At 43.3% G+C, this 15,477-nt stretch overlaps 1 protein-coding gene across 2 annotated transcripts in view; it reads right to left on the bottom strand.

Moving 5' to 3' along the window:
- The window catches only part of EXPH5 (exophilin 5), a 36,876-nt gene extending 23,333 nt beyond the window's left edge, over positions 1–13,543 (bottom strand). Inside the window, exon 1 of one of the 2 annotated variants that reach the window (XM_015645579.3) lies at positions 13,264–13,543. In XM_015645579.3, the coding sequence (XP_015501065.1) occupies positions 13,264–13,382 (119 nt within the window). In that variant the 5' untranslated portion in view covers positions 13,383–13,543. The remainder of the gene's footprint in view (positions 1–13,263) is intronic. The other variant, XM_015645587.3, reaches the window with a different exon arrangement.
- Between the last annotated feature and the right edge of the window lie 1,934 nt (positions 13,544–15,477).

The following is a 15,477-nucleotide window of genomic DNA, read 5'->3' as shown; positions in this document are numbered from 1 at the left end:
GATGTTAAAAAACAATGCCTGAAGAACCCGTTCTTTCCTATTTTTATTTTTTTTTTTATTTCAACTTATCCCCTTCTCACTGCTTTATACATTGTGCTGCACTGGTGAACTGTACAACTCCATCATTTCTATAACCAGCTATTTTTCTAGAAAACTCTGGCTGTTTTCACAGCCACAAGTAGCTCTAAAACACTGCCCTGGGGTGACTTTATGATGCTGGATTGTATCCCCATTCATCTGTTTAGCCCAAAAATAAGTTCTGCACCTTTAAAACTGGGTCAGAGAGCAACGTTGGGGAGAAGGAAAAACGGTGGGATTTTTTGCACGGCTGTATTCAAAACCTAGAGATTAGCAGTGCTCTTGGAGTTCTCCGCTCTGCAGACACACAGGGAGTTTTCCCTTGCTGTTTTCGCTGTTTTTTCTCTCATTAGCTGAGGCCAGAAGGGTTTTTTTGGAACTGTCCAGCCATTGTTCAGTCCGGGAACCCCAGGACTATTGTCCAGAGGCCCCCCAAGCTGCGCTGAGACCCGAGCCCTGGAGAGACTGAAAAAGCAGAGGACACACCCACAAAAAGTACTCTGAACTACAGAAGGACTCTCTCAATTTGCCATCTCTTCAGAGCAACCATTCCATTGCTTAATATTTTTCATTTTTCTCATATCTGTGAACGCTCTGCTTCTTAAATAAAGTTTTTTCCACTTTTCTTGAAAGAGGTTTATTTTCCAAACAGGTGAGGGGAAGGGCCGCTGAAATTTGCTCTTTAGGGAACATCCTTTTGAAAGTTCCCTTCCAAATTTGTCCCAAACCAGGACAAACATATATGCAAGTATATTTTTTGACTTACAGCTCCTTTGGATTTCATGAAAATAATTTAAAGGCATACTTCCAAGTTGTCATCTTATTTAGAAAAAAAAAGGGGAAAAGAAGTATTACTGACAAAGGCAAAGGCTGCCACAGCTGAAGTAATTTGAAAAAATTTGTTATCTGTCATTTCCTAGATACATATAATAACAATAACAACAACATTATGGTTTCCAAGGTGCCAGAAAAGCTCCTGTGGCAGGTTAATCCTACCAGGAAGAAAAACAATGAGTCAACAAACTCTTTCCTAGCATGTAAGACACAAAACAGGTTTCTTTTCTAAGGCAGTCTTTATTCCTGGGAGCTGGTATACTTTTACTCACGTTAAAGCATGTTTTGTTTATTTTTCTTTCTTACTGTTGTCTGTTTGGCTAATAAAAATGAACCAAGTCAGCCTCATTATTACATATAAGACACTATGCACACATGGATGAATCACAGAGGGAAAAAGACTCCTGTGTTTTGGTTGCACATACTACAAGACCATGTAAAAAGATCTAACCAAGAATTCACTTTTTTTTTTTTTATTTGATATTTGTAAAATCAAGAATTTCTTCAGTAATTCTCTGAAAAGTCAAGGTCTCCTCTATTTTGATGAACAAAATGTGTTGCCAATAATGCTTGAATCTAACCTGCTAAGTCGTTGCCAATCAAAGGCTCAAATTTAATTTTCTCTTCCTCTGAAATAATAGTTTTCTATCTAAGAAATAGTTTAGTTTCTATCTAAGAATAGTTTTCTATCCTTTCTATTCTTCTGTCATTTTCACTACTATGTCTTCATTTTATAATGCCCATTAACCCACTTAGTTGCCCTCAGATGTATTTATCTGAGTATGTGACCGATAGAACTAAAGATGTGCATGGGCAAAGAGGATGTGGCACAACAATGCAGAACAAAGAGTGTGTGGGTTCAGTGTCTCTTACTGACCAGGACCCACACATCAATACATGTAATGGAAAAGGACTTTAACTCTCCTGAAGAGGCACCAGGTCAGGCTGCGGGACGGAGAGTCCTCTAGTGGTGACACCCCTGAATGGAAAGGAGCAACTGCAAGTGCCACGAAACATTCACCTGAAGGCCGGGGGTGCCCAGCACTGAACTGTATGGCATATGTTTTCAATTCCACTTTAATGGTCGCATGATGAGCTCATAATTACCCCTAAATATTTAGATTCCAGTAATGTGCAAACCCAAGAGACAGAAGGCAAAAGAAAGTTAAAAGGGAATTAATCTTCTCTTGTTTTTGCTCCCAGACTGCACATTGTCTGGGATACAGTCAGGGAATATGTAAGCTAAAGGCAAAACATACTTTTGCCTTTACTAAAGCTCTACCTTGTCTGCTCATGTGGAAACCCCTTCCATTTCCACCTCTCCTCTTCTTAATTAAAAAGTAGAATAAATCACAAAATCTGACATTATTACACTATTTCTATTCAACAAATTTATTCTTTTAAATTAAAGCTGATCACCTGCTTTGAGATACCCTAATCTGGTGGCATCCATTAACTTCTCACATTAAACTGTGCGAAATTAAAGCATTGACTTACACTAGCTCCTGTTTTCCTTCATCAAGTCCAACACTCCTTTCCCCTTGAAGCTTTTGTCTGCTTTCCTGAGCAAGAGCATGGAAAGACACTTTCCTTTGAAATGGAAAACTAGGAAATGTTGTAAGGGCAAGAACAAAGGTTAATTCTCAAGCTCACAACATAACTCCTCTCTGTTCTGGCAGCTCAGGAATCAGAAGCTCTCAGTTAAAGCTCTGAAATGAGAAGCTCAATGGCTGTCTTCAAAAAGTTAAGTTTTCAAAACAGAGCATTGAAAACTGAGATCATGGGAGCGGAGGATGATTAGTCATGCATCTCAAGGTGTAACAATGCCTCAAAACATTACTTTTAACATGAAACGATTTCTTTAACAGCTACCCTGTGTTTACAGTGAAAACATCATTTCAGCCCTGCTAGAACAAACAGAAAAGACTGTAAGTACAGATCTTTTAGCGGTTATACATACGTAGAAAATGAAATCTTTTAGTCCTTTGGGCAGGGTCACTAAGAGCGAATGAGAAGGAATACCACTAGGAATGTCACAGTTGCTGGTGACTTTCCAGCTTGGGTTGACCCCCTTCACAATGCATACAAAACCGGGGAAAGCTCTGTTCTGTGACTTTTATTGATTGGCTACAATGTCTCTGTAGGCTACAAATGACAGTCTAGAAAAGGGGTATAATTTCACTATGCTGTTAATACTTGCAAGCTACCTACCAATATTATATGGTAATAACAAAACAAACCCATGATGCAATGGAAAGAAAAGCCACCTATCATCTTTCAAGTGTGTCACATAGTTTCTGAATGGTAGAAATTAATGTGTCTAATGAGATTACTTCATTAATAGGAATTTCTATTAATATTAATACATGCTAATAGAGGCAATGGATATAATTCTCCATGTAAAGATTCTGATTTATTTGCAGTCATAGCTGTAGTCTCAGTTCAAAAACACTTTATGCCAGGTTTAAGTTTTGAGCTCCTGAATTTCTGTCACAGAAATCTTACATGGAAATATAAGATGTATACCATGCATACCACATGATGGGTTGAAAGGCTGAGGATCAGGTCTCGATAAATCTGAAGCTAATGATTAACAGCAGATGTATTTACTCTGCCAGGGTAGAGCTGCTAGTTGATTACAATCAACTTTTATATTGATAGCATGCAAAGAGACAGTCTATTGCAAGTAATTTACAGCTCAGTCGTGTGTTGTAAAGTTAACTGCCTTACAAAGACATACAATGCAGATGCTATTCTTCATGATATTATTTGGCTCTCTTAATGCAAAACCTTTCCTAATAAACAATATAAGAAAAAACCCCAAAAAACAAAAAACAAGAAACAAAACACAGGCCAGGTGAGAACCTCTGAGAAAGAGAGGAATTGGATTCAAATTAAAAGCATATCCTCACTCCTACAAGCAGGTTTGTGTATAATGGCCCATGGGTCTGGACAGCATTCTGAAACTGAGAGGCTCCAAACAGGATTGTACAGAGCTAAGCCTGAAGCCTAGGGCTCTCAAAAAACACCTTTGAAATCTCAGATAATTGTGCAGAGTCTCACATCAAGCAGAGTTTACAGTTCTGGACAACTGAAGTAAGACAGGTCAGTGTACTTGACACAGTTTATGTGTTACTGTAACACTACAAAAGCCTCATTTACATTGCTTTAAATTAAGGAAAGAGGTCAAAAGAATTAATGAAGGCTTTAAAAGTAGACACAGTGGGTGTTTTTCACCTGGAAGTGTAATGCTCATATACATGTATGTAATATATAGTTACACAGAGATCCTCCTCTATAGTACCTTAGACTCTCATAATTTATAACAACTCTTCCACTGGAAATTGAAATATTATAGTATAATAATACTTTAAAATATTATGTTTACATATGTATAATTTTACATGTATTAAAGAATACACAAATATACACATATAAATATGCATTTAAGAACACACAAATCTATAATGGAGAAAGAGACTGCAGAGCACCCCAGACATGCTGCTGCAGCTTTTCCTGACTGCAGCTTTCTGCACTCACATCCCTACTGATCTAAAAGTCCAAAGACATGGCAAGCAGAGTGTTACAATTCCTTGATTATTCCAACAACTAAATAAATTCTATGTAATTTATATGCTGTAAAGTATAATCATACTGTAATTTTCATCATTTACTCTTAGCTTTTGTGGTTTTGATGTGTTTATTCACAGTTAATACAGTACCACTATATGGATTTATTTATTTCTGAGATAAGACTGAGAATAAGAAGATGGTTTCAGTTAAGAGTTTAAAACACAGACCTTTAAATAGTTTATTGTAGTTAACACTGTAAACATAATAATTTAGTTGCAAAGAAGGATTAGAAATAAATTTCATGTGAACTTTTAGATGCACATGTCCTCAGAACAAATCCCATTTTCCCTACCTGCTTTAATGAATTTCTTGCATTAAATACTTAAGAATTTTTTCAGATTGTAAGCTCCAAGAAAATAAGTAATTTTCCAATTTAAAACAAATACAGGAAAGACCAAACTGAGGTCAGGCCTTAGTTTACACAGTCCTGTATTAAATTTCTGGAACAGAAAAGAAAATGGGGTCTCTGTGTCCAAAATTCAAAATTCCAGTGGGCCAAACTCCACTTGATTTGAAAGCCAGATTCAGAGAGAAAAAAGATTTTACAGGATGATTAAATTCAGTATACACAAACCATTGACAAAACCCAAATTTAAGAAATAAAAGGAGATGGGCACACACACCAATTTTCAAATGCCATCAGAACAGTATCTGACAGAAACCAGTGAACATCAGCTGAAGTCCTGACACACAGCCCAGGCAGCTTTGCTCCCAGCTGTTAGCCAGGCTGAGAGCCATGTCTGCAGGAGGTGCACGTGCTGTATGTCTATCCAGATGCAGGAGTTTGAAGTACATCAGGGATCAAGTCCAGCAAAACTCCAGCACCTTGGGCTTCCCTACAGAAAGCAGGTGCTGCAGCCTTTGACAGGTGTACGTGATACTCGTAACCTGAGCACACCACTGGAGCACAGCTGTGCCAGTACACATGGGGAGATAGCCAGACACTCTGAATATGGATCAAAAGTGTTTCTGAGAAACACTTTTTTGAATTACTGGCATAACCAATTTATGATTTCTGAAATACATGCAAGGACTTGAAAGTGTTGGGACACAATGTGTAGAAGCTGTCAGCATGACAAAATCATTCTCTTCTCAGGCACCTCAATGACTTTCTGCTTGCTTAGTATGGAAAACTGACTTCTTCTACCTAATGGCAATTTCCAGTTCCAACTAATGTCAATTATTAATTTAACTCCTGCACTTGAATTGTGGAGGAGACAGAGGGTGTTGAGAATATAGAGACATTACTATTGGAAAGGTCAAACCTGGGAAGTGTGCAGACTTCCTACAAGGTGCGCAACACTGTAATTGGGTCACAAGTCTATGGAAAACCTGAAAAAATTGGACTGTTCTGCATTAGCTATTCTGGAATAACTTCCCATATTGACTGTCTACTCCATAGTTAGTCTTGCTAATTTGCTCTGCTGTGTCTATTTATTCTTGCAGCCTGGTCAATTTATTTATATAGACAGACTTCAAGAAATTCTACTTTTACCATTAAGCTTGGACTTGGAAAATGTCTTCCTATGACTTAACAGTAAATCTTTGCTTAAATCTCATCAATTTCAACACCATCTTACCTTAGGCACCCCTAGTGATATCAGAAAGTGAGCTCAATAATAACAATAATAGCCTTTGTGATTTTCACTTTTACAGTTTGGTCACTTGAAAATGCAAACATTAGTCTCAACAGTCTGAAAGACCTGGCATAAGGCCTGTGTTCGAATGAGCACGGGTGAGAGAGAATGTCCTTTCTGCTCCTGTAGGTTTGGCTGCCTGGGCCCTGGACCCAGAGCTGGGTGTCCTTAGAGAAAGGTGTTGCGAAGACAAGAGCCACAGGCCCCAGCATGGGCGAGCCCTCCTTCCCCATGGAGCTGTGTTTCAGTGCATGCTGTCCCGCTGGGCTGTGCTCTGGTTCCAGCCCCAGATGCGTCCCCAGCTCTGTCTGTGCATGGTCTCTGCCCTGGCTGACACCAACTTGGTCTCAAGCCTGGCCACCTCACCCCTGGCCTGCCTGGCCATCACAGGGCCACGGCTGACCCTGGGCACTGTCACCAGGCCTGACCCTGACATGGCTTCTCAGCTTGACCGTGGCCCTGCACCATCACTCTAGCCCTGCCTCATGACCACCGGACCGTGGTGGACCCAGCTGCCCCCAGCAGGCCTGACCCCGGCCCTGAGCGTGACTCAGTCCCATAGCCTGGCCCTGCCCTGCCACGCCACCACAGCCATCGCTGGGGTGCCCGTCTGTGTCACCGGGGACAGGCCCTGGTGGCCAGGCCCTGCCCTGCCAGCCCGGCGGGGAGCAACCGTGGGGAGCCACCACCACCTCAGTAACCTGACAAAAGAAGAAATACATTCAGTGCCCTACAGACAGGCTCTTCCAAATATTACACACTGCAAAAGGTTTTTCCTTCTGCCACTACACAGACCGTAGGAAACCCCCTGCCCTCAAACACCAAGTGCAAATCTTCAGAGGAAAGGACTGGCACTAAAATTAGTTCACTATGAAAGGAGCTGGAAGCAATGCTGGTCCAGACTCTGCTCTGTAGATATAAAACTGGAGCTACATCACAGCCTTTGGTCTAGTTAGCCCAGATGGACAGAGTAAAAACCAACAGAGAAAATGGCACATACAGTGTCTACCTGCCCCTGGCCATTTCTACTTCTCTTTCCCATCCTCTGTGAAGCCCCAGTCCATGAGCCTAGACCCCACTATAAGACAGGACTATTAAAAAATACAATGAGGAAAACACTTGATATGCAACTTACCAATTGCATTTGGTTACAGTACCTCCAATCAAACAAGGGAAGTCCAAAAATGGGATTCTTATGATAGTAATTGTTTACCAAACCAAGTAAAGGTTTTTTAAATCCCAGTCTTCCTTGCCATTTCTGCTTCTATTGGCACTTCTTTAGCATATTAGTCCTTCAGGGCTTCAAGGACCTATTTTCATTAGTGTTTACAAACCACTAAACACACTGGTGGCACAGTATCATTGGTAAGTAATAATAGTATCTCCTCCACAAACAAGACACAATAGAACACTTGCACCCTGAAACATTCCTGGGTGGAGTATCTCTTATGAAAGAATTTCTTTATTAATGCTTTGTCCAGGGAGGGAGCTCCACTGGAACAACTATACTGAAGTAGTGCTGTCCTGGTATCCTGTCTGCTCTCCTCACCCATGCAGCTCATGTATTTTGGAGCTGATTTAAAAAATTCTTTGTAATTATGAGGAGATGAGCTCCAGATCTAGATGTCTAACACCCAAGAAGTTACTCTGGTCTCCAAGAAAGTAAACAGGACTACTTTTGTGATTATGACAAAATAAAGCATGCAACGGCAGACCCCTCAAACTGAAAGCAAGACAATATAATTGAAGCATCAAGTATGAATATGCTCAAATACAAAACCGAGTATGTCTGCACTTCTGCAACAAATGTCTTTCCAAGAGAAGAAGTGAAAAAATGCATTTCCAACACAGGATTTTATTCCCACCTTCTATTGCCAGACCTGTGAGAGCAAATGTCAGTCAAGAGAATAGAGTAAGGAATCACTTGCAACAAATGAACTCAGTAAATGATCTGCCGTGAGGCAGTAAGAACAGTTGTGTGCCTGTAACAAGTAACTATGTCCAAATGATTTATTGTAGAGACTGTCTACAACAGTCTAACAAGGGGATTCATCTTTCCCACAACACTCAAATGTTGTTAATGGGTCAGCAAGAGTGGAGCACTGAGTGGTGCTGACTGTACCTCCCAATTAATTTCATATGCTTTTCATCTTCAAATTTGAGGGCAAATTAAAATAAACCTTTGCTTTGCTGCTGTCTCTTCTCACTGTCATCTGCAAAATAAATCTACTAACCCCCTCCCAAAAGTATAAACCAACCTGGAAAAGAGCAAAACAAATTAAACCAAATGGAATGAGTGCTCTCCTCTCCCAAAAGCTCTTTTCTCTTGCCTCTTTTTTTCATTTCCTATTCACAGACAGTGGCTTATGTGCCAGATATGTTCTAGAGCTGGCAATTAATTTTTTGCTATTCTTCCTACTGAAAAAAAAAATATAATAAAAAATCCTTAAATAATATATGCATATTTAGTTCTCAAAACATGATCTAGAAAGTAAATTGCTGTTAGGGGAGGCAGGCTCATTTCCCCATTCTGTGGCTCAGTCTCTCAGTTGTTTTCAATATCTCATTTGAAAGTGAAGATGATAGTATTTCCTTTTTTCTCAAGGATCAATAAACAAAAACAGCACAAGACTACTGCATGCAGTCGTAATAGGAACATTACATAAAACAGCCAAGTCTCCTAAATAAAATTATTAAAGAATACAGAGCTTTTGTGGCCTTTTACATGCATTTTCTATTTATCCATAGCTCTCCCACTCTATCTTCCAACTGTTCATTTTTTGGACAACCTGCAACTGTACCAGCTACCTGTTCCCATACCACATCCCCCTACCTGCTGCCTCTTTTAAACAGATGGCTCCATGTCTCCTGGCTCTTCTCAGCTGCTTTCTCTGGGCCTTGATGCAGTTCCAGGGGTGGAGATGCATCTCAACACCCAGTGCTCAGACACTATGAGACATCAGAGACCCAAAGCTGACTGGAATGACACCTGCTTGGGCACTGTCTGCCTCTCCACACTCTGCAGAGGGAGGAGCTGCCTTGGAGATAAAAGGAATTAGCTCCACCTCTGTATTCCATAGCTTCATGCCCTAATGCTGCTGAGACTTCCTACAGGGACTGCCAGTTCCTCTGTTACCTGCCAAGCTCTGAAGTGCTGTCCTGAAGAAATGGAAGGCAGTCAGCCTCTCCTCACCCTGCCCATTTGCTTCATCAATAAAGGACAGAAAAGAGAAGCACCTACAGGTTTGTTTAGACTTTGGGACCTGGAGCTCTCTGTGCAAATATTAGCTGTCAGTTCTTTTTTTCATTTCTGTCCCCAGCAGCTGCAGAACAAAGCTTAAGAAGATGAGCTGGGTACACTCTGAAGTCTCGAATCCATAAGCCAAATAGTATCTTGAATGTGTTTATGTTGTGATTTTCAGGCCTATTTCATTACATAAGGAAAGTTGATCTGTGGTATTAATGACTGTGCAAGCATTCATTGTGTTCTTATGGAAACTGAATTGTTGGGGAGCCATCTGAACATGATACTGCACTGTGAACATGCTATATTCCTCTCTGTCTTCTCCTAGGCATCTAATTGTAACTGAAATATTTGTGACAGGGAACTTTCTCCCACAAGCATCTGTAAAATCACCGGTTTCATTAATCAGGCTTATTAAATAGCATTTCATAACCTGAACTGGACTTCTGCCTTAATACTGCAAATACTATTATGGAACAATTCATGTATATAAAACCCCTAAATTCCATCTCTCTTCCACACTAACATTTATGATAGATTAAATTTTATTTGAATTGGTATTATGAATGAAACTGGATTGAATGAACAAAGAAATCTGAAGGCAAGTGTTACCCAAGTCCAAAACTAATATGTATTTCTTCTTTTAAATTATTAAATACTTGATTAATAAGTTTGTGAAGTATTTTCGGTGTATATAGCAGTGAGCAGCCATATGAATTATACCAAATTTGACAGTTGCTGCTTCTCTGAACTTTTCATGGAGAAGGAGGCAGGTACGGCTGGTTTGTGGTGGCTGCTATAAGGTGCTGCTGAGAGGAGCCACGAGAGGGCACTGGAAGGAGAGAACAGGCCAAAAAAAAATGCAGTGCTGGGACCAGCAGGCCAGGAAACAGCAAGAGCTCTGCTCCTTGCCCATAGCAAGAACAAATTAGGGTCCAACAGGACATTGAGTTCATTTCTGTATAAAAGCAAAAGCTACACTGAGAGGTGTCCCAGGCAAGGCTTAGAGGTCTGAAGGCTGCTAAGGGAGCCAAGAAAGAGCCAACGGTACCCAGAAAATGTGCTGGGGCATCAGAAATATCCCCATTTACACTTCATTTAACAAAGGCGTGGGCTGACATGGGATGAAGAAAGATCCGGTTCTACTCGGTGTAGGTAAGCAACAAGAAAAGAAAAATGTATTTGGGAATTGCAAATTCAATGGAATTGAAACAATTGCAAGCTCAACACATTTGAGGAAGTCACAATAAACCACAGAGAATGTTGGAATTAATCTTCTGATTTTATTTCTTATTTCATCTTTCAAAGTTAACTGGTGTTAACATTTTTCAGTACAACAAATGTAGCTTGTTCCTGCTTTTTGGATTCTAGAGTCATATCTGGGAATTAATTTCAATTTTTCATTGATCTTTTAAGAGACTGGCAAACAGCTATGTGCTTGCTTGTATGACATCAAACAGTATGGACAAGATCAGCGCAGTCATTGGAACCTGACTTTGGTCTGCCGACAAATGCTTCATTCCCTCCTCTCTCAATCCAGTCTAGACTGGTCTACACAGGAACATGCTGTATTGCAAATACAAATGGTCACTGGAAACACTTTACCAATTTGTTACTGACTGATGGTTGTTATTGATTTGGTCCCTGGCCCTACCCAGCTCCAACTAGCTCTTTCCAAAACCATGCTCAAAAGCAGTTTGAAGGGCAACTCACTTCACTAACTTTGTGCAAAAAGTCTTTGCATTACAAAAATGTCTTAATGAAATAGTTCCTTCCATTCTACAGCATCTCCTATATGTCTTGTCTGATTGACAGCTTCAGTCAAATAGCTTCAAAATCACCTTCTGAAAATATCCCAGGAGCAGGCTGCCACAATTCTCAGGCATTCTTTTAAAACTTTTAAACTGAAAAAAAAACTCTATGAACTTAATTATCAAAATAATAGTAATAAGAATGACAAGGAGGGAGGCGTATGGGACAAAGGGGAACAAATGCAATTTTGTCTGAAGCTCACTGTGGTCATATAAGAACTGCAAGATTTGGCCCTCCAGGGTGATCACTGTTATTACTTTGATTATAGTAGCACAGGGCAACACCACACAGACTGGAACCTGTCTGCTCCTGATGGGAGTCTTCTGGCCTGAAGAGATTACAGTCTAAATAAGACCAGGTAGACAAGTGGAGTGAGAAAGAAAGTACTTTTATTAGGTCTGGGAGAGATTAGGACACTTGCCCAGGGACACATACCTTTGACAGATACAGGGTTTAACCTAGATTTTCAGTATGGCGCCTTGGCCATAAACACTTCACCTACCTTCTGCCAACCTGTGAATGCCTCTTCAGATGAGATTTAAACAGACTACATCTCAGTAAAGCATCCTGTTATACCACGTTTATTTTAACAGCTTTCACATAGAGAACATTTTCTATTCACAAAGTCCTAAGTACACAGATGAAGAAACAAATACAAATTAGGGGGGCAGGTGAAAGCCTTGAGCTGAAGAGCAGGCAACTGCTTCACAAGGCTCTCTATAGCATCGGAAGTTTCAATGCATTTGGTTCAGCTTTAGTCCCAAAAACTTTAGAGATTTAAACTTACAGATCTTCAGCTATGTAATTCCCTATAACCAGCAAAATATTTCTCCTTTATGGGAGGTTAATAATAAGACACATGGAACAGAAATTAATCAGAAAGAGAAAAGTAATACCACATTATGGAAGAAACAAACTTCCAAACTTAACTCAGTCCAGGTTCATGTGCACAGAAGATCGAGACAAGTTTTAAATGTAAGTCATTGTTGACACATAATATTTAACCATGCTCATCATAAAATCCACTTTACTGAAATGAAAAATACACAGTACAAAAATCCACTTGATGCAAATGTTACTCATTAACATTCCCTCCATATCTTACATGAAAGCATTACTTGTGAAAAGTGCCCACTTGCAAATCTGAGAGGACACTGCCTCACACTTCACAATGTACCAAAAGTCATACCTGCGGGAAGAAATCATAACCTTCAGTAATAAACGGCTCATTTTCCAGCATAATTTCTATAAATTCCTCGACTTTTGCTTTCACTATCAACACAAATAGCTTTGATGATTGCAGCACAAAGAGGAAATACGAGCTAGAAGCAAGGTCGAGGTGCCCTATATCTTGATAAGGCAGAGAGAATTCAATTAAGTCACTTTCAAGAGTTTTGTGAACTATCTTTCAGGCGGGTGAGTGCCTGGTTTTGTTTCCAAAAGCTGCCAGGATCGACTCAAAAGCCGCAGAGCTGCCACGTTTCCCTGCAAAGTGCGGCACAACTTCCCCGTCGCCGTGGTCTCCCGGGTACCGGTGTTTAGCCCACACCCCATGCCAGCGGCACGGTGAAGCACCGAAGCAGCCTCCTCCTCCTCCCCGGGGAAGGAGAGGTGCCACGGGGAGCCGCAGCCGTGACTCACAGCAGTCTCTGTCACAACACGCATTTCCCAAACGTCCCGATGCTTCAGGTGCCCGGCCGGACGGCTCCGGCGGCAGCCAGCGCTGGCGGGAGGCACCGGCGCTCCCCGATGCCCCGGCAGCCCCGCCGGGAGCTCGGCTCTCCCAGCCCCGCAGCCCCGCAGCCCCGCGCCGCCTCGGCCGGCGCAGAGCCTTCCCCGCGGGGCGCCCACTTTGCAGCCCCTTTCCCGCTTTGCATCCCCTTTCCCGCTCTCCCTGCCGGGATGAGCGCCTGTCTCCCCGCGCCTCCGGGCTGGGGCCGAGCGCCCTCCGCAAACCCCGCTCCGCGCCCTCCACCTCCGCGCGGGCGCGATGGGCACCGACAGGACCGGGGTGAAAGCCGATACCTGACTCTGTCCTTCTCTGCCCGCCGGAGCTCCGCGTCCCTCTGCAGCACCTGGAAAATCGCCCTGGCTTCCTCCTCGTTCAGAAAACTGAGATCTGGCCCCTGGGGCGCTGCGGTCATGGCTTGGCTTATCGGCGGGCGGGCGGGCGGAGGCGGCCGGGCAGCGCTGAGCCCCGCGGAGCGTGCAGCCACACCAGCATGGCCGAGCGCCGGGCGGACCGCGCACGCCGGCACCGCGGGACGCGCGTGTCCCCGAACGGCGACAGCCGGAGCGGGGACCGCTCGGAACCGCCCTGGCGCGGGCTGGCAACTCCCTCCGGAGCGATGGCAGCGCAGCCCGGCGGGGCGGGACAGGGCAGGGCAGGGCAGGGCAGGGAGGAGCAGAGAGGCGGCACCGCCGTCGGGGCCCGTGCCGGAACCGGAGTCGGCGTTGGTGTTGGAGTGGCCGCCGGCCCCGTGCTGATGTCCCGCCGCTCGCGGCCCGCGGTTGAGTCGGGTGATGCTCTGAGCGCCCTGCGCGGTGTTTGCTTTGGCGCTGCCCGGGGAGCACACGCCCGCACGGTGGGGGCCGCTGCGGTTTCCCCACGGCGCTGACGACGCGGTTCCCGCCGGGCAAGCCCCGCCACGTCTGTGCCCGGTGCCCCGCGGCACCCGAGTGTGGGCCCCGCCGCTCCGCCCGGGCGCCGCTCGGCTCCCGGCAGCCCCTCCGTGAAGCGCGCCGAGGCCCGCCGCTGCAGGAGCACATGCCCGTAGTTTTGCGGAGTGGATGCAAAGCGGCAACTTTTCCAGGAAGAAACAACGGGACAGTGTTTCCTATTTATTTTCCTTTAAGGCTTTCCTGAAAAAATAGTGGAGAATTATTATTTTTCTTGATCTGGAAGTTACAATAACATCTCGGAAGTAATTTCATCCTGATTCCATTCCAACAGCTCTAATGCAGCTCTGCTCTGTGTTGGCGGGATCACCATGAATTGCTGTGTCTCTCCAATGTGTGTGTCTGACTAATTCACTGTATTAATAGAAAACTTTGTAAAATGTCGTTTGAAATTTTTCCATCGAAGAAGAGCTTTATTCAGGGTTGAACTGCAGATGGAGAAGGAAAATTATGGTGAATTATTTTAGGCTGAGAAAGTTGGGGCTCTTAAGCCTGGAGGAGAAGATTTGTTGTGGAGAATTTGTAACAACCTTTCAATATACGAAGAGGGCCTACAGGGAAGCCAGAGAGGGGAGACTCTTTATTAGGAACTGTAGTGGTAGGACAAGGCATAATGGGTACAAACTGAAAGAGGTGAAATTTAGGTTAGATATTAGGAAGAATATTTTTTTTACTAAGAGAGTGGCTAAAGTACTGGAACAGGTTGCTCAGGGTGGCCGTGGATACCCCAGTCCTGGCAGTGTTCAAGGCAAGGTTGGACAAGGCCTTGAGCAACCTCATCTAGTGGGAGGAGTCCCTGCCCATGGCCGGGGGGTTGAGACTAGATGACCTTTAAGGTCCTTTCCAAACCCTTAATATTCTCTGATTCTATGAAAGAAAACAAGTTTTAGTATGGCAAAGCGAGTCAGTGGAAACAGGTAGGGCAATATGAAGCAGGAGCTGGGCTGTGATGCACGCAGCCACCTTCCCACCCTGCAGCAGGCTGACGTGGGGCTGCAGGACAATGTTTCCCCACTAGGGAATTGAGTGGTGCAAGTGGAAATAAGGGCCTTAGAGCACAGCGGGAATAATAGGTTGCAGGAGGTTCCTTGTTTTGGCAGAGCTTCTGGCATCATTTGTCTGACCCAAAGAGAACTTACCTGATTCCTGGTAACCAAACAACAAAAGCAAGGCTGTGAGACAATTGATGAAAATGTAAAAAAGCAAACTATGAAAAATTATTATGTGGAGAGGGTGTGTCTCCAACAGACAAAAGACAGTGAATTTTTAATAGTGTATGGGAGATGCTCCAGTAAAGTCCAAGCATTTCTAAGTTGTTTCTAAAGGTGCAAGAGTCACAGCTGTCCCTGGTGCACTAGGAGAATTTCCCTCTAAGAGCAAATGTCCTGTCCTTTCCATTCTGTTGCACTGAGCATACCAGAGTGATTGTTTCACCAGCAGAAGCTGAGTGTATGGAGTTCTCCTGGGGACTCTCCCAGGCAGTGAATTAGACATCACTCTCCCTTTCTGACTGGCACCTGCAGGACATGGGAAACAGTTGCTCACTGTGCTTCTGTATCA

This window comes from Parus major, chromosome 1 (genome assembly GCF_001522545.3).
Source record: "Parus major isolate Abel chromosome 1, Parus_major1.1, whole genome shotgun sequence".
NCBI classification, from domain to species: Eukaryota; Metazoa; Chordata; class Aves; order Passeriformes; family Paridae; genus Parus; species Parus major.
The sequence above is the reverse complement of the archived record's forward strand: the minus strand, read 5'-3'. Positions and strand labels throughout refer to the sequence as shown.